The 19,171-nt window shown below is 35.5% G+C and overlaps 4 protein-coding genes across 4 annotated transcripts; 1 reads left to right on the top strand and 3 right to left on the bottom strand.

Moving 5' to 3' along the window:
• Positions 1-464: 464 nt before the first annotated feature.
• Positions 465-2,486, bottom strand: LOC125584501. Its single transcript, XM_048753085.1, has 2 exons — positions 1,612-2,486; positions 465-914 (listed from the first exon to the last, which is right to left on the bottom strand). Exons 1-2 carry the CDS (start codon positions 2,413-2,415, stop codon positions 600-602), a joined length of 1,119 nt encoding a protein of 372 aa, XP_048609042.1. The 5' UTR covers positions 2,416-2,486; the 3' UTR covers positions 465-599.
• A 7,111-nt stretch (positions 2,487-9,597) lies between these two features.
• LOC106381718 (jasmonate-induced oxygenase 1-like) lies at positions 9,598-12,462 on the top strand. Its single transcript, XM_013821659.3, has 5 exons — positions 9,598-9,991; positions 10,320-10,567; positions 11,163-11,493; positions 11,840-12,132; positions 12,243-12,462. Exons 1-4 carry the CDS (start codon positions 9,653-9,655, stop codon positions 12,092-12,094), a joined length of 1,173 nt encoding a protein of 390 aa, XP_013677113.2. The 5' UTR covers positions 9,598-9,652; the 3' UTR covers positions 12,095-12,132; positions 12,243-12,462.
• Positions 12,463-13,780: 1,318 nt separating this feature from the next.
• On the bottom strand, positions 13,781-16,288 carry LOC106352374 (PHD finger protein ALFIN-LIKE 2). The gene is made up of 5 exons (XM_013792018.3): positions 15,981-16,288; positions 15,864-15,896; positions 15,557-15,779; positions 14,431-14,557; positions 13,781-14,346 (listed from the first exon to the last, which is right to left on the bottom strand). Exons 1-5 carry the CDS (start codon positions 16,075-16,077, stop codon positions 14,074-14,076), a joined length of 753 nt encoding a protein of 250 aa, XP_013647472.2. The 5' UTR covers positions 16,078-16,288; the 3' UTR covers positions 13,781-14,073.
• Positions 16,289-16,828: 540 nt separating this feature from the next.
• On the bottom strand, positions 16,829-19,116 carry LOC106352362 (GDSL esterase/lipase CPRD49). Its single transcript, XM_013792009.3, has 6 exons — positions 18,774-19,116; positions 18,301-18,378; positions 17,928-18,068; positions 17,738-17,814; positions 17,302-17,451; positions 16,829-17,210 (listed from the first exon to the last, which is right to left on the bottom strand). The coding sequence occupies exons 1-6, from the start codon at positions 18,882-18,884 to the stop codon at positions 16,997-16,999; spliced, it is 771 nt and encodes a 256-aa protein (XP_013647463.1). The 5' UTR covers positions 18,885-19,116; the 3' UTR covers positions 16,829-16,996.
• Between the last annotated feature and the right edge of the window lie 55 nt (positions 19,117-19,171).

The raw sequence follows: 19,171 nt of genomic DNA, 5'->3' as shown, positions 1-19,171 counted from the left end.
GAGTATAGAGTGGATTTGAAGCTTGGTAGGAATGTGTATTTGGTAGATATATAAATTGATTTGAGTGGTGGAAAGAATTGGTAAGATATTGTTTTCAATACTTTACATTTCAGTATTTATCTATATGACCAGTATTCACATGTACACACTACTACAACCATCCAAAAGCGAACCCAATGCACTGGCATGAGATTCAACAGACATGGTTTAATTTAGTTCATATGCCTCTTTATGCTTTCATACCAGCTAACAAAATAACAAGAGGCCACAATTTAATGTTCAATTCCCTTTAACTCGAAAATACCTTAAGCTATCCTTAACATACTAATGCATGCAGACATGGTCTCCAAATCTTCAAGACATTCTAACTTTCCTCTGCCAACCAGTTTCCACAAAAGTTCCAGTAGTCTAATTTTTCACGTCATTGTTTTTTTGTAAAATTAAATTTGGACATCGAATCATTGTTGTAACCAAAAAGTTTGATGAACATTCTTCTTTTTAAATCACTCAGGTTTTATGGAATAGTAGAAGTAACAAGAAGACTAGGCCCTAGTCCCATTTCAAAATAAACAAATTAAACAACAATTCTTAAGAAAATTCTAAGGTTTGATTCTGTATCTGTCAAGTGGATCCTTGAAGAAGAGACGCTCATGGTACACTCTCCATGCGTAATCCTCAAAGCAAAAAGACTTAAATCCCTTTCTCTCATCACTTCTTGATACTCCTTCCTCCTCTTCTGCGTACTCTTCTTCTTTGTCACCGTCACTGATATCTCTCAGTGGCGAAACCATAGAGTCCATGGGAAGTGTAAGCATCAATGTCATTGTTACGGACTTTCTTGGATCGTCAAGTTGTTGTCCTGAGCACACCACCGGTCGATATCTCACTCTCTTGAGCTCTCCATTTCTCCAAACCTACAAATTTTCAAAATGTTTTGTAGAAGGTTTAAATTTAAAACTAGCTAGACTATACATATCATAGAAAGCTTCGGACCATAAAGTCTCATTGTCCTTTGGTATCAAGAATCACACATAAAACTCAACTTGGTATGTCTTCCCTACAAGTTTCATGCGTTCAACTAGTTGAGTTACAAACTGTCAACGTATAAACTGAGCTTTATAGTTAACCAAGAAATAAAAATTCATTTTCACTAGTATTCAATTTTGAATGTCCTACAAAAATTAAAAGATGAGAAACTGTTAAATTTTATAGGAAAACTTATTGTGTTTCATTATTAAAATGGAGAATTCTCAAATTCATATTTTCTTTCCCAAAGCCATTAAAAATCTGCCACAAAAGAAAACACATTCCCATATAATCCAATAAACACCCCGTAAATCTCGCCTGCTCCTGCTCCACAATTATTTGCTGTTGTCAACAGTCTCAGTATTGGAAATATCAAAACTTCTAGTAACTCTTTTTGATCAATGCGTGGAAAAAACATTTATTTTGAAAAGGACATGCATGTGTGTTACTGTTATCTGATTGACATAAAATAATTCGAAGCAGCGATAAAGTTCCATACCATCTCAAAGACGATAATGCGATAATTAAACTGATTAAAAGTTGCTAACCACTTAATTACGATCATTAAAAAAATTAGAGAGTAACCTGAGCAATGTCACCCAACGTCACAAGAACCGACTCAACTCGAGGCGATACAGACACCCAGCCAGACTCGGACAGCAAACAATACTTCTGTTCCCTTATCTGGTACTGTAAACAAACAACAAACGGATAAAACCCGTTGGTTATCGCCGGTTTATCATCCGGAACATCTTGGTTAAGCCACATCATAGTACTAAACCGGTTCGACTCATCTCCAACCGGGTTCTTGAACCCGAGTGCGCTCGCCAGCATCTCTACAGTCTTCAGCCCAACTTTCTCGAGACACCGAGTGAACTCGCACAGTGAACTTAGCTTTAACTCGCCCGTCTCGGTCGTACAGTCTGCGTCTAAGCAAAACGACGGCGTTTCAGCGTCGGCTTCGTAGCCAAGTGGCCAGTTCTTTGGAAACGTTGTTTCCTTCTCCTCTTCACTTAGCTCTATGAGCGAGAGAGCTTCGGACTCGGCAGCTTCAGCGAGTCCAGAAGGGAGGATAGTATCCGAGTCAGCGAGTTGGAAGTAGCCGAACTCTGTAGCGGCGGAGATAAGATCGCCGCAGCTCTCGGTGGAGAATGTTACTCTCGGCAGAGATGCAACGGTTGAGGATAGGACGGAGGAGCGGCGGTTGGGGAGTGAGAGATTAGGAGGGAGACGGTTAAAGAGGCGGGAGAGAGCGTCGGCTGCTGTCTCCGACTTGGTGCTTGTGTTGGGATGTGCGCATGATGGAGTTGGTGGAGGAGCCGCCGTGGCTCCACCGTTGATGTTTGGAAGTTGGTGGTGGTGGTTCAGGTGGGTCGAAGAGGAAGCCATTTTAATATATCGATGCGACGTTGAAAGAGAGACAGCTTAAATGATGATGCAAGTGAGTACAAGAGGAAGAGTATTTGTTAAAACATATGTAGAACCTTGCGTGTACGCATGGAGTATATAAGAGCACCTGCAACGCGGGTTCGTAATGAATCCTTAGCACGATTATTTAGGCAAATGACATATAAATAATAAAAAAAAAATTTCGTAACCGAAGGATTGATCCTTAATTAAGGCGTCTAAGGATCAAATCCTTAAGGACGTGGCAAGGCGTGAGTGGTCCGGCTGGGAGTTGTGTTTCGCGTGTGGAAAATTTTTTTTACTCTCTTTCTCCATCACGAAAAAAAGCTCTCTCGAAGGCGATTCGGCGATTATGAAACCATGTCGTCGTCTCTTCTTCTCTCTGGCTCTACAGTATCTTCTTCGTTCATCGCTGCATCGAAGCTGTAACATCTCTCTCTATCTCCTTCGTCTGCCTTCATTTCACCTTCTTTCGGCTTATCCAATTTCAAATTCTAGGGTTTGTTCGTATACTTGTTCCATAATCGAATCTTAAGAGCTTATGAATTTGTTTATGATTACAGTTCTCTCTTACGGAATCCAAATCAGTCACTGTCACTATCTCGGAACCTTTTGAGAAGTTTCAAACCCATTAAGTGCTCCTCCGCTGATTCTCCATACGGAGGTTATTATTATCATCTCCCCTTCCTCTCTTTAAAGTTTCAATCTTTACTCTGTTTTTTTATTAACTCATGTAAATCGAATTATCCTTTTTTTGTGTGTAGGCAACGTCCTCACGTTCCCTCTAACCAGGGTCTGGGACCCGTACAAGCGTCTAGGGATTAGCCCCTACGCCTCCGAGGAAGAGATCTGGGCCTCCTGGTAAACTTCTGCGTATATTTCCTTAATGAGAAGACAAAGAGCTTGGGGAGAGCTTGCCTAATCGGGTAAACTCCTGGTGCTATTTGAAAACTAGCTGAAACGAGAACTTGGATTGTTTTTTTTTTTCCTTTCAATTATTGGGGTTTGGTTATTATGATTGCAGGTTTGGTGCATTAACAGTGGGGTGGTTCTGCGGTTCGCTAGTCATTCCCATGATTCCGACGGCTTTCATTAACCCGTGGACACTGGAGCTTCTAACGTCACTGGTTGCTTATGTGTTTTTGTTTCTTTCTTGTACTTTCCTTAAGTAGGTTGCATTTTCTCTATTTCAGGTGAAATACAAGACCATGTGTACAAGACCAAAGTCACGGGTACTTTGTTTGTTTTAGCTTTGTATTTCTTGCCTTTATAAGTCTGTTTGTAGACTCGGCTAAGAGCTATTTCATTTGCTCTTGTTGTACTCAAAACTGGTTATGATGATATTTTAATTTCAAGCATCTGCGTTTCATCAACCCTTGCCTTCATCTACTTTGCTTTGGCTTTAGGTATGCTCACTGATCTCATAGATGATAAGAGTTAATGATGTACTTCGGTTTGGCTTTAGGTGACTGATATGTATGCACTAGAAACTTATTTGATTCGTTCATTTCTGTTTTCGGTCATGTGATTAGCTAGATGTTTGCAAATTTCATAATTTTTAATTTCTAAGATTCAATTAAAAAAAAATCTAATGACTCCATAATGGATAACACCATTGAACATACAATTAGGATTAGTCCTTAACTATTCAAAAAAAAAACTACTATTATATTGCTAAGGACTCCAATGGTGGGTAACACCATTGGAGATACTCTAAGACTTCACTCACACGTGTGAGTGTGTGTTTAGTTTAACCTAATTTTGTAGATTTGATTTAAGATCGTACCAAATAAAATAAACTGGGCGAATAAATCAGCCGAAAGTTTAATTGATTGATTAAGCCAGAACACATGGATTAACTATAAAATTGCAAAAGGATATAAGAATTTTACATACGCTGTAACTTGTAAGAGAAGAGGAACATTTTTGTATAAATTTTCTTTTCGCTAAAAACACATTTTCATATTTGTTTACTAATCATATGACACCGTTAAATGAATAAATATATAGTGCGATTTTACGAAACAGTATGATCGGCTATTTTGTTACGTCCTTCGGATTTGAACATGCATGTTTGTGTGACATAACAAAATTTGCCAACGTAATTGTAAAATGTATTGTACATAATAAAGGTTGGGAATATTTTGGACAACCCAGCCTAATAATGTGAATAGTATATTACAAAAGACAAAATTTAATATACATGTACTTTGTTGAGTTTACATTTATTTTTCGTTTTGGTGAATTTACCTCAACTGATGTATTTAGTTAAGTATGAAAATCAGAATCATGTTTTGGTTATCTGATAAAATTAATCATATAACTAGACAAGCTAGGGTATGTGGGGTGATGTCAGGATAAATTAATGAGTTTGTGATATAGTTATAAGCATGCGCATATATATAAATAATACCTTATAAAGTTTAGGTTGGGTTGTCCAAAATATTCCCAACCTTTTGCATATTATTATTCTTAAATGTCCCTTACTTTATGGGTGTTGTATGTTTGTATATGGTCTAAGCCAGACTAGTCGCAGAATTATTGGTTCCCCACTTTCCTCACACTTATTTCCTTCTTTTAAGATCCATTTACTTTAGTTATCTATTCATCTATATGTCCACTGTCTGTCCTCCAAACATAGCTAGCCCTGGCGTTGAACCATCAAACTCAAGATTGTCAATTAAGGAGGTCTTGGTATTGAGCATTGAGACTTCGTTCTCCAAGTTCGATGCGATGTTACTTACCGGGATTGGATGTTATATGGACTGGTTTTTAGGAAGTACAGATGTGGTTCTGATCTCGAGGTAGTAAAAAAGCTGGTGATCAAAGGGAGAAGATGAGGTCTGATCTCAAGGGAGAAGATTTGGTGTGTTGGAGAATCATAAATATCTCTTGAAGCTTTTGTTATCGGCTCATCGTGGAGGAGCAATCAAAACAACATTTAGAGGAATTGCTTTCGTTCAAATATATGGTTCCTCCTGGTGTTAAAAGAGTCCTCTTATATGAAATGAATATTTTAAAGCTTGGCTTATTGTTAACACTTAACCATGATGGATTATTCACTTTATATGTATATCCAAGTGTATTATCTTAAAAAAAATTCTGATTAAATCATTTTGCTTACATAGAAAACGAAGAAAGCAAATAGCTGAACATTGCCAAAACAAAAACAAATTCCACTTAAGATATTTGACTAATGACTACTATTGACGTTGTGTTAAAAAGGAAAAGAGACTACTATTGTGTCTTGACATTAGTGTGTCCATCAAAATAAATCAGCAGCAATGGGAGTGTAAACATAATAAACGTAATTGCTTCAAACTCTCTGTAAGGTCATGTTTATCTGGAAACATGAATGGAGTTACTTGAGAGGAGGACTAACAACATTGGATCGTGACTGATTAATCAATAACATCCATCATGACATTGCATGTGATACATCAACTTTTCCCGCAGATCCCACATTATCATCTAATAGAAGCAGCAAGTAACTTAAACAAGAGACTAAAAGGGTTTGGAATTTTGGTGTATTCATGCTACAAAAGCTGTAAGACTTTTTGCAGACAGAAGCAGCTAAACTAGTATTAAGGAAGTATTACAGGGAGCCTGATAAGTCTGGACCTTTACCATTACATTTACTGAGAATCTTAGCAAAAGGTATGAAAGAAGATCATTATGTGAGGGATGAAGGAGATGTTGTATACTATAAAGCAGATCCTAATCTCTATGGAGAGATCAAGGTAACAGCAAGTTAAAATGAAGCAGACAGAGAGGGAGAGATAAGCTGTGAAACTTATCCATTTCTGACCAGTTGATTTTTTTTGCTTATCAATGTTAATTTTTGTGTTACCACTAGAGAGTTAGTGCAATCAGATTGAAACGACAAGTTTGTTTTCAATAGACAATACTGAAGCTATATATGCAAGATACATTGCATTGTATTAGATTGACCATTCTTAAGGCTAATATATATATATATATGGATGCTTAAAACAAACATTTTCAGTTTTTGTTAGTTTGTATTTTAAGGTTAGTTTCAATAATAATTTCGGGATGATGAATCTTGCTCTGAAAATATACATCAAAGCTAGCTACTAGAGCTACCCCAAAATGTCGTAGCAGCAACTAATATTTGATATATATCTGCATGCTGGTTTGATGCTTCTTGAGGATGTCTTAAGCTATGTTACATGGAAACGGAAGCGGTTACGTGGAAGCGGAAGCGTAAGGAAGCGCAGAAGCGAGATTTTTTAAAATATTAGGAAGCGGATACGTGTTGGAAGCGTATATCCATATATATATATATATATATATATATATATATATATATATATATGTAAATTTTTAAAAAATTAGGACTAAAATTATATGATTTAAATTTGAAATAAAACATTTATTCATTTATAATAATTTTGAAATGATTTTATATTAAAACTGTAAAAATACACATAAATTATGTTTACAAAAAATATTATATTAATTATTGTTAATACTTCATAAATAATTGACACAATATGTTTCAATATGTGCTATATCTTTAATAAAAAATCTCAATGCATAAGGATAATTTATAGTATTATTTTTGATATTTACATATTTATAATTCAATATTCATTACTATTAATTTTTTTATTTTATATAGATTAAAACTATGGTTTTATATTTTATTGATATACATTGTACTTTTTTTTAAATGGAAGCGTGATTCCAAAACGGAATCATAAGCTTCCAACTGGTTTTTAAAGATAATATTTTAGAAACGTTTTGAAAGCGAGATTCCGCAAGCTTCCACAAGGTTCCGATTCTAATTTCGGTTCCGAAGCAGGAAGCGGACGTCCGATGAAGCTTCCGTGCAATGTAGGTCTTAAGGTACTTGAAGTTAATACGAAGGAATATGCCGTTGTGGCGCTCATGATCATTCATTAATCAGGCATTGTGAATATTTTTAGCCAGTCAGGAAAGCTTAAAGAGGCATATGAGCTTCTTATTGCCATACATGTGGAGGTGGAACCTCATGCTAGTAGTACATGTGGTTCGCTATTGAGTGGTTGTAGTGAAAACATGGGACTATACTGAGATTGCAGCAGTTGTTGCTAGGAAAGTCTTTGAGCTTGATCAGCAAAAGACCAAAGTGCTGGTAAATATGTGCTTGCTTTTACTATGCAGCTTTTGGGTAGCTGTAGGCAAGTCTTGTTGCTTGTGGTCTTTCAATATGTAGTTGGTTACATTTGTAGATGTGCCTTCTATGTTCAATGAACCATGTTTCCGTTATTGGGAAGCCGACCTTCTATTTATGGAACATGGTCAACCAACCATTTTATAATACGAGTTTTGCCCATAATATATGAACTGAACCATGTAAACTCTTAAACTCTGCTTAACTGATCTAAAACGTAATCTTGAATTAACGAATATAGTTGGCAAGATAATAAATAAAAAAGTTTGATTGGTTTGTTGAATTTTCTGCGGGCGCCTACTTTGCTACAGCATGCCACAAAAAAAAAATTATCACTTACTTCCTTGATTTTTTTTTGTCTGTAATTTTGTCATAAGTTCAATAATTATCATTGCACTGGCATAAATATGGATGGTTAGTCACCGTCCACTGCTAAAACAGATATAAGGCACCGTCCATTTACATAGTTAAGAAAATGATCGATACATTACAAACTCATTTTGCAGATGTGCGTATATACTATTCCATGGAACACGAGTCTCAATGTTAACTCACATGTCTAAAAGAAGGACAACACATAAAGGGTTGTTGAGACAACTTGGTGATATGAAGAGACGTTGCATGCTCGTTTTTCAGATGGTCCAGCTCGGTTTAATAAGTTCATATCAACTTTATTTAGGAGGGACGTCAGGGTAAACGTCAGTTGAAGAGAAAAAAAAAATACTTTTTACCATGAAACAATCTAGGGGGCTCGTCAGGGTATGGTTGACTCTGGCGTGCGCAATGGTTATTTGAAGAACTCTTCCCACTTTGGTGCTCAAGACGGGAATGAGAATTCCATCCTATGGAGAAAATGGAATTGGTCAGCGAAATTGACAAAGACAAAGCAATAAAATAAAGAAAATAGAAATGTTTATTAGAATGATTATGCGCACAATTTTCCTAAGTTTAAACTATTAAGAACACTTTGATATCTGAAGTAAAAATCCATTTTACACATAATAGAGATTATTAAAATTAGCACAATTCTGAGATATGAAAGTTAAAGGTCAACATTCTTCCAAAATGTGAAGTCACATCCCATCATGAATTTCTAATAGTTCATTCTCTAGGTTTTATAGTCTTCAAATTATAGAATTAAATGTTATTATAAGAATTTTTCAAAAATTAAAATATCTGCATATCCTTTAGATTTTTTTTTAGATAATTCATTCAATAAATCCACTGATATTTATTTTAAATAACATAATATACAAATATTTTATGTTGATTGAATACCATTCAACTTTAAAATCTCTTAAGCCTACTTACAAATATAAAATACAACAATGTTGGATTTTAACGCATAATTTTTTTAATTATTTTCTGAATTTTGATTGGATTGTACTAAAATTATGAATTGAATATCTCCCCTTTTCAGTTTTATAAAGACTGTCAAGTCACTAAATATTTCGAGGTTCATGCCAACATTCTCATACAATACAGTTAATAAACTGATCTTAGTTTACATTAAGAGAAGTTGAAAGAAACTATTGTAAACAACAGCTGGTTTTTAATGGTAAAATATCTACAAGTTTCACAAACAGTAACATACAAAGAACTCCAAACAAACAATGTGGATGTATATATTAGTTGGAATCGTTCTACATCATTTTCAATCTTTCTATACCTATTAGACAACATTTAATAGCATGTTAAACACGTTTTATAAATGAAGAAACACATATGGCCGCAATCCTATGTGCCAGACTATGGATTCTCTCGTCGGCTATGATTTCGGTTTTCCCTAATCGGTTACGGTTTCATCTGTTACTTTCTACAAAGAAAGATAGCTAACATGGCTAATTAATAAAACCACATGCAAAAAATTCCAAATATTTTTTTATTATATATTTGTTAATCACGTTTCCTTCTCCTTATGGCTTTCTCTTTCTTTGTCTCTAACCATATAATCACCCTATATATAGATAACACTACTTTCAATACTTCTCATAAACAATATTAGAAGAACTAGAGCAAGATCAATAAGCCTAAACAGAAAACATGAACCACCAAAACGAGAATATGATCAAGGAAGATACCACGGACGAGAACGGCCTCAACACTATAAGCGACCAAGAAAATACCAAGAAAGGCCTCGGAGAAAAGTGGCCAGAACCAACCGTCCGAGTGCAGTCCCTAGCCGAGAGCAACCTTGCTACCGTCCCCGACCGTTACATTAAGCCGCCGTCTGAACGCCCGGATCAAACTATCATCATCAACCACCAACCTAAAACTGCCGCCATCAATATCCCAGTCGTAGACCTAAACAGCCTCTTCTCCGGCAACAAAGAGGAGAGGGAGAGGATGTCGGAGGCATGCCGTGAGTTTGGTTTCTTCCAGGTAAAAATGGCCTTTGATGTTTCGGTTCGGTTCAGTTGGCTTTCTTTTTGATTTATTGGTTTTCCTCGAGTTAAAACAATACTTTTGATTGAACTTGATTTTACATTTTTTTTGTTTCTCCGTTAAATTTGATATATTAATATAAATAATCAATAATTTTAGTTCAAATTAATAAATATTCTTTATGTAAGTAATTTTGTTTAATGCGAATTTTTAACTAAATTGTTCATGAATTTTCATATTTATTGCAGCAAAATTCAGTTTTGAGTGTAAGAATATACTGACTTATTTTGTTTCGGTTTATACGCATGCATGGTCCTATTTTCAGGTGATCAACCACGGGGTGAGGCCAGAGCTGATGGAAGAGGCTAGAGAAGCTTGGAGAAGCTTCTTCAATTTGCCTGTCGAGGCGAAAGAAGTTTACTCAAACTCCCCAAGTACCTATGAAGGATACGGCAGCAGATTGGGTGTGGAAAAAGGAGCTATTCTTGATTGGAATGATTATTACTTTCTCCATTATCTGCCTCTCGTCTTGAAGGACCTCAACAAATGGCCTTCTATACCTTCCAACATTAGGTATTACATTAAGTCTCCCATCTTTTTTGTGGGTTGTCTATATAATTAACTAACTTGGTGTTCGGTATGAAATTTGAGAAATTGTAGCTAAGTTAGTTGATCCTTAAACTTAGTTTATTATTTAAAACGGATCATTTATAGCAAAGTTTTGAAAATGGTATAGGGTGGTCAAAACTAGTTGGTATTTTTTTTTGCATAATAAAAGAAGACTATCATTATGAATTTATGATTGTGGTCTTTTAAAATATTAAATGTTATATAAATTAATCAAAACTTCAAGAAAACTATACATGTGTTGTTAAATATGATGATTGGCGATTACGTGGATGAACATAAGAAATCGTATTTGATTTTGTGATCAATTGTCACTGTTTTCTGTTTATTGCAAATAGTTGCAGTATTTCAGTCACATTTTATTCATTTAAGAGTAACTTATCTTCTAAGGAAAGGCAAACCTTTTAATGTAAAAAGAGATCTTAAAAATAAATAATCCTAAATAAGTAACCTAATTATGTTTTCTTGTCCTTACTCTCTTCTTGTCATTCAAAAAAAAATAAAAAATTCTCACTTAATATAAATGTATATATTGATATAGAGAAGTGATGGATGAGTACGGTGAGGAACTAGTGAAGCTAGGCGAGAGACTTACGAGGATTTTATCGTCAAACTTGGGATTAAAAGAAGAACAACTTAAAGAGGCATTTGGTGGAGAAGCCGTAGGTGCATGTATGAGGGTTAATTATTACCCGAAATGCCCTCGACCAGAGCTTGCCCTTGGCCTCTCCCCTCATTCTGATCCCGGCGGCATTACCATCCTCTTGCCAGACGATAAAGTTGTCGGCCTTCAAGTCCGTTACGGTGACACGTGGATCACCGTCAATTCTCACCCTCATGCTTTTATCGTCAATCTCGGTGATCAAATTCAGGTAACCCTATTTTCGTTTTACGTTTTTGTTTCTAAATTTTAATTGCGTAAGGTCTAAGTTTTCTTCTTCGTTTTTTTTGTAATTAATCTATTTCCAGTTATTTTACTAACTGCAACATATATACTTATGATATATATAAAATTTGAATAAAATGTTGACAAAATAATAAATTTTATGATATATATGGCAGTGGGTGAAAGATGATTCTAGTTATTGTCCCACGTTTTAGACATGTCTTAAAAAATCACTAATATGACAATCAGTTTCAACTTCAGGCAATTTTCTAAAGCATACATGTTTATGTAGCTATACTAAAGAAAAAAAATTATGTTTGTAAAAATGGCAGATACTAAGCAATTCCATATACAAGAGTTCGGAGCATCGAGTGATAGTGAATTCACAGAAAGAAAGGGTGTCACTTGCATTCTTCTATAACCCCAAGAGTGACATTCCTATCCAACCACTGCAACAACTTGTCACATCTACTAATCCTCCTTTATATCCTCCCATGTCCTTCGATGAGTATAGACTCTTCATTCGAACTCAAGGTCCTCGTGGCAAATCCTACGTGGAGTCTCATATATCTCCTCTTGATAATTGATATCTACTTCAAATATGTCTGACAAAAGAGAACGAAATGTAAGTTTCCTTGCTTATGCAACTCAACTACTAGTGCCTACATATTATTCTTCAGTTAAGCAATGTATATACATTAATCTTTTTGAGCAATGTGTATATTATATGAATAGGTTATTTGGTGAGGAAATCGAAGTAATGGGATATCAAAAAGAAACCAGAAGATTCTACTGATCAACGAACACAATATACTGGATATCAAAATGAATCAATATACCGAAAATAATCTATTGTAGTTTATTATTCATGCAATTTATATATTCTATGGTCCTATATGTTTACAGTTTTATATTGTATTATAATATAAACTCAACATAATGGAGGTTTCTTTTTTTTTTATCGTTTATCATTGTCCTAAAGTTGATATCTTCTATCTTTCCAACAACAATTACCTAATCCACATGTAGTGCTGAGGGTTATATTTGATTGGCCAAAAATTACTTATCCAAAATGACAAATGTATTGCTAAATTCGAAAGATTTGACCGACAGTATAAAATTAGATAACTAATATAATTGTTAAACCTCACTATCACTGTATCACATGATGTTAGGCTGATTCCGTGATTGTTGAAGCATTCTAATCGGTAATCATGTTTTCTCTACTATTAGTAACACCAATAATGGAGCTAATTGAAAATAGTTTTTCATGTATTGATTAAGCAACTAATCTACCAGACAATATGTTTCATTAAAAATTAGCATTACATACCAAATGATGGACATGTGAAACGCAATAAATATCTAGTATCTGGTACATAGATTATTTTATGTATGTATGTAACGGATAATTCGTGTTGACCATTTTGTAAAATCTTGTTAGATCCGGTTTAAGTTCTTTATAATATAACTAAATGGTATAAGAAGAAGACTGGACGACAAACTAATAGCAGGGTTGATCAGATTGATGATTTTCACCGGCTTTAGAATCCAATCATAGTTTTTACTATTAATCAATGATTTAAAAATTTTGTTAACATTTTGTACTCGAACTAAATTTTTACTCAAACAAAATTTTAGTGTAATGGTTGAAAGATGTTATTCATATAACACTGTGAATACAACTTGCTTTGGTCAACTTGTAAACAACATATTTGATTTTAAGAGATAAGATTCGAAACTTGGTAACATGTTACTGTTGCGGTAAAGATTAATCTAATGAATGATCTAAACATAGTGCAGCTTTGTGATTGGTAACATGTTACTGTTGCGGTAAAGGGTGTTTCGAGAGTATGGTTAGCAATCACAAAGTAGGCTGTAATCTCTTACCATTCTTTCTTAGATTCTCTTTAACTATTATTATATATGCTGTTGCTATTTCAAACACATACCAAAAAAAACTGCAAAACCACTCTGACATAGATACATTACTATTTCACTAGTTTTTGTGTGTGTGTGTTTTAACCATATGTGAACTAGATAAGGTAAAACCATTTGCAATGAGCAGATTGTACCCATTGGGCAAATCTGGGCCCGGTAAAATTGATGGTCACTATCTATACTTCCGATTGTACAAACCTAATATGTTTAGTCATCTCATTGACCTGCAATGGCTCTCTACAATCAAAATCTGCTTTGGCATCTCACATAACTTCAGAAGATAATCTCCTTAAAAATTATGAAAACAAAAATCTTAACATAGATGGAAGAGCTATCAGACAAAAAGAAAGATTAAACATAGAGTGCAAAATGCAGTTCAATGCTTAAGATTCAACTACATATACAAATCCCCGGCTGACACATTTGATGGAACAAACCAGTTTTCTTGATCTGAATAATAATACTTAAAACAGTTTGCTACACTCTCTCAACTTCTTGGATTCCTTTTATGGAGATCCAAAGAGAGAGTTTTGTATGCTTTAAAATTAAAAAGGTTAAAAAAACAGAAGATAGAAGGAAGGTTGATTAAGACATGAGAACCAGAGTCTCAGGGAGATGGTGATGATCACTGTCTTCCTCCTTTCTTTGCACAGCAAGGAGGGCATTTATACTGCTTGATGCTGTCTGCTTTGGCGGGAGTGATCTTCACGCATTTTCCATGGTACCAACGTTCACAGACATCACAGCCAATCCAGAACTCATCTTGTGTGTAATTGCCTCCGCAGCTTCCGCAGAGAGTGTCTCCATGCTCGTCTTCTTCCTCTTCATCCTCCTCCTCTTCGTACCTCTCTTCCATCAGTTTTGGTGTTGTGCTCTTTGGCTGCCCTTCTATTGATCTCTGCAACAAACCCCGTTTTTGGTTACCGAAAAATGTACAAATAAAAAAAAAAGGAAAGGGAATATCACTTTTTCAATGTACTACCTTAGTGCCACCGTTTCTAGATTTGCTTCCCGAATCTGAGCTTGGCTTAATGTCTTTGATGGGTTTCCTACCAGTCACTACATCAAAGAGAGTTGGGAGATCGTTGATCAGACTGAATAGCCGCTTCCTGCAAATTCAAACTATAAGTTTATGGACATGGACATAGAGATACAATCTTCATAATCAGTACACCAATGGTGAATCTGTGTGATGTTTATCCAACATGATAAGTTTCTAACTATCTAAGTTAACATTATTCATCCTCGGGAATAAAGTCTACAACCTTCTTCTGACTAGTCTACTGAAAATACAACCGAGGGATGAAATGATAGAGAGACCATCACTTTAGAGATCTGTTCATGTATAATGGAACTACTTGGTGATGTAAAACAAAGTCTATTTTCATAAAATCTAAAACCGGTAGCCATCTAAATGCCAAAAACAACTTCTCTCTTGAAGAAGAACAATGAAAAAATAGTAACAACTATAAGATTGTTTTGTATATAAATTTAACAGTGATATAATGTCATTATGCAGCTTTCACATATCCTTTTTACAGGAAAGTTCTAAAGGTTCCAATGCACCGGCTTACTAGTTACTAAGATTTTCCAGATGTAACAATGAAACAGTGAAATTCATAACATGCATGCTTCACAAAATATCGTTAGTAACATGTTATAAGATTGTATATACTTGACTTTTAAGAAAAAGGAAGAAAAATCAAGTGGTAACAACCAAAAAATCAAGTTTCAAGTTTTGTCATTACAATATGATGAAGTTAAGACAACAATCAACACGTCCATAAATATAAGTCAACCCACATCAAAACATGGCCTATGAAAAAAAATCCACACACATCAAAGGGGTAAATTACAGCAACCAAAGGCAATCAATCTCTCTTCCAAACAAGCTCAGTGATTATCATAAAAGTCTAAAAACATTTCTTCAAAATTTCACTGTACACTTTATCCTTTAAAAGAGCCAAGAAACATAACAGGAAAACAAATACAGTTTCATGTAAGAAGAAGACCAGAGCCCATTGTAACCAAGTAAACAAAAAAAAAACAAGACTTGAGAATACTGTAATAAATTGTAAGAGGGTTAAGAGAAGAGAATACACACACACCTCTCGTTGCGGTTAAGGCGAGCACCAAAGTAGAAAGAAACAGAGAGCAACCAACAATCACTATGAACAGCAACAAGCGAGAGCCAATCTTTCCTCTGCATACCATCCCTAGCGAAATTGATACCAAGCGCAGGCTCAGGTAGCTCCGGAGGAACTTCCTCCGCCGGTAGATTCACTTCCCACGACTCATTCGGATGTCCATACAAACACAAATTCTCCTTCTCTACACACCAAACCAAAAAAAAAAACAAATCTCAATTTATAAAAGGCGAAAACTTTCTTAACCGGAACGCTAAACCGGACTTACCCGGATCGCATTGAGAGTAAAAATCATCAACATCTGAAAAAAAAAAGAAAAAAATCGGATTAAGTTAGGCATTAATAGGAAGAAAGGTTGGAACTTTAGAGATGGGTTTTGGTTGACCTTTGGTTAGAGCGCGAAGAAGAGCGGCGCGGCGAGAGGTGAAGTCTTTGAAGATCTCTTCGACGGTGCGAGGGTTAGAGGAGACGGCGGCGGCCATGGCTGTACAGAGAGATAAGAGTTTTATTTTTAATGTGTAGACGTGTAGATCAGTTGCTAGTGGAGAAAGATCGAGGTTTGTATCAATGGTTTTTGAGACAGGATGCGTTCGGACATGGAGAGAGAAAAGACAAGATGGGAGAGAGAGAGAGAGAGAGAGAGAGAGAGAGGGACTTTGGAAGGAGATTGGAGAAGAAGAAGAAACACAAGAGAGAGAGAGAAAAAAAAAAGTTTTTCTTTATTTTATTTGGAGAGTTTGGTTGCCCTTATTGGGCCGGGTTTTCATAAGCTTAGGCCCAAACTAATCTGTATAACTACTATATTATCTAGAAATATAATAGTATATTATTTTTTCCTTTTTAATTTGGTTTTCTAATATTTTTTATGGTTTTTCTTTGAATTTTCCTCATTTTACTTGTGCACTCTTTTACAGTTTTACTAGTTGTTATTATGTCGATTAAACCAAACATTAGCTCTCGTGATTAGGGGGCAACGTATGTGTAATGTGTGGTCCAAGAAAAATATAAATTATTATGTCAAATTGTCAATCATATAAATGGTTTACTCCCACTTTTTATAGATAAAGATGGTACAAGTGACGAGACTATCTTTGACCAAGTAATGGATTTCAACTTTCATCTTACCTAACTTTTGTACAAATCAAACTTAAGATATGTAGATAATAAAGTAAATAGAATACTATTTATTTCAAGAAACTAATAAGGTTCAATAATTAGATAGATTCAAGAAACTACGAAACACACACTTATTACTTGTAAATAATAACGTTTTTTTTTTGCTAAAAATTGTAAATAATAACGTTTCAGAAGAGAAACTCGTAAAACAGTCTAAGACAAGACAACACTATATTATATAAAGCTCTTGTAACTTGTAAGTTGTTGTTGTGTGTGTTGTAATGTTTACTCCCATTGTTCTTCCCAGAAGTACGTCCACTCCGAAGAGTTCAACGTCGTTTTGCCATCTGCTGCAACAAGATCATAAGGAGAGTCCTCTGAGAACTCTGTCGGCATCGATTTCCAGTGAAGCGACGGTCTCCACTCCGCTTCTTTAACCACTCTCAGTATCTCTGCAGCCACCAGCTTGCTTCCTTGTGCTGACAAATGAATCCCATCTCTGTCACAAGACATTTGATTGAACATTCAAGATCTATATATATATGTTTTTCAGAGCTCAAAAATTTTGCTATGGATTTTGAATTACTCACGTGAAGCAAACGGTTTCCCAGTCATCTGCTTTCTGAAGAGTAGAGAAGAGATCAACTACTTGTAAGTCGAGCTCTTTGCATAGCTCTACACAAGCGTCTGAATATGTCTTGCATAGCTCGTTTGTGCGGATTACCTCGCTCAAGTATGGGCTTGTGGGAGCAACAAAAAGAGTAGCACGGAATTAACTAGTGTTCTAAAAATCGGTCTACACCTAGTTGGCAAATCAGGTCTGAACGAAACGATTTTTGAAACAAAATCGGTCAAGCGGTCCATGACCTAAACAATAATCTTCTATAAAAGGCTTAAATATTGCTACAACATTGTATTTAACTAAGTCCAGGGAAGTTCCTCGGAGAATCGGCTCGTCTGCCACCACTTGATCTAACTCACATGGGTAGCCGACAAAAAAAAAAAAACTAAGTCCAGAGAAGTTACCTCTGGTTTTGACGAACTTTGGCTTCGTCCACTGGAGGGCAACTTAGAAATATGATACGAGTTGAGTCTGAAAGACTCTGATGAAAAAAACATTGACGATTACAACTTAATACCACTTTAAAAAGATTTTTTAAACTTGATAGACAAGAGAAAGACCAAGAATGGGTAATATATATGTAAGGTAAGTAACCTGAAGATGAAGAGCGATCTTCTTCATGTTATCAACGTATTGAGTTAGTGGCACGTGAGGTCCTAGACCAGAAGGATGAGGTCCCATTGAGTCGTTTCCTCCAAAATAGACGACTACAAGAGAAGGTTGTACAACGGCATCCTGCATCCGCTTACAAGTTATTTTAAATACCTAAGCTCATTTTTTCTACAAAATTATCAAATCCCAGGAAAGTTTTGTAAGAGAAAAACAGACAACCAAGAAAACTCGAGCCAGACAAACAAGAGACATCTCTCTGGTAACAGATGCAGGGTCTTAGCATTCAGAAGCTAAGAATCTATACATTTTCTCAGGAGAGAAGAAAGAACCAAACAAGAGAGTAAAAGAAGAGTACCTTGGGGAACACTTTGTCAACAACCTCCAAAGCACGAGTTGAGTTCCATCCATAATATCCTCGCAGAATGATGTCGGCCTATACACGTTAGTTCACAGAAGAGAAAAGAGTCACGTGTTTTGCATTAAATGCATGTTCTTTTGTAATTCCTCACGGACCAAAGCAAACTCATGTCGGTAAAGCTTGTTTTTCATTTTTTGGACATTTAACTTCCATAGAAAGAAACCAAACATCCAAATAGAGAAACAACATTAGGGTTCTGACTCGTCCATAACCTTAAATGATTTTTTTCCAAGAACCAATGCCTAAATTCAGAAAACGGAATGCGAATCCAAAAACTTATTTATTGTTAGGGGAATAACAAACAGTAATTAGACACAAATACAAACCAGCGAGTTAATGTATACTAATCAAACCAAGGATGGATACCAAAAAAACCGCAAGTTACAATGAGTGAACGAGAGAGATTGTACCTTGCGAGCATAGACCTCGGAGAGAATAGCACCCCAACCACCATGACCAAAGCTCATCTGGACGATGGATGATCCAAAAAGAACGATCTGAGGCCGCGACGGTCCAACCATTACCTCTTCCTCTGTTCACAACAGCTGAAACTCACCGTTTCTTTCTCCCCTTCTCTCTCTGTATCGATCTCGCTCACTCTCTGGGGGATTAAATACACGAACGAACGTCTATTTCATTTATTATTATTATTATTTTTTAACAGCAGAAAAAATACAATAAAAGAAAGACAAACAAATAAACGAAACAAAACAAAAGCCTGCTTTATATCATCAGCAAATCATGTCGGGCATTACTGTTATTTCCTATTTTAGGCATCCCTATCATTCTCTTCTTCGTTTGTAAACTA

Source organism: Brassica napus, chromosome A1 (genome assembly GCF_020379485.1).
Source record: "Brassica napus cultivar Da-Ae chromosome A1, Da-Ae, whole genome shotgun sequence".
In the NCBI taxonomy this organism is placed as follows: domain Eukaryota; kingdom Viridiplantae; phylum Streptophyta; class Magnoliopsida; order Brassicales; family Brassicaceae; genus Brassica; species Brassica napus.
Note: the sequence above shows the minus strand (reverse complement) of the source record. Positions and strands in the feature narration are given on the sequence as shown.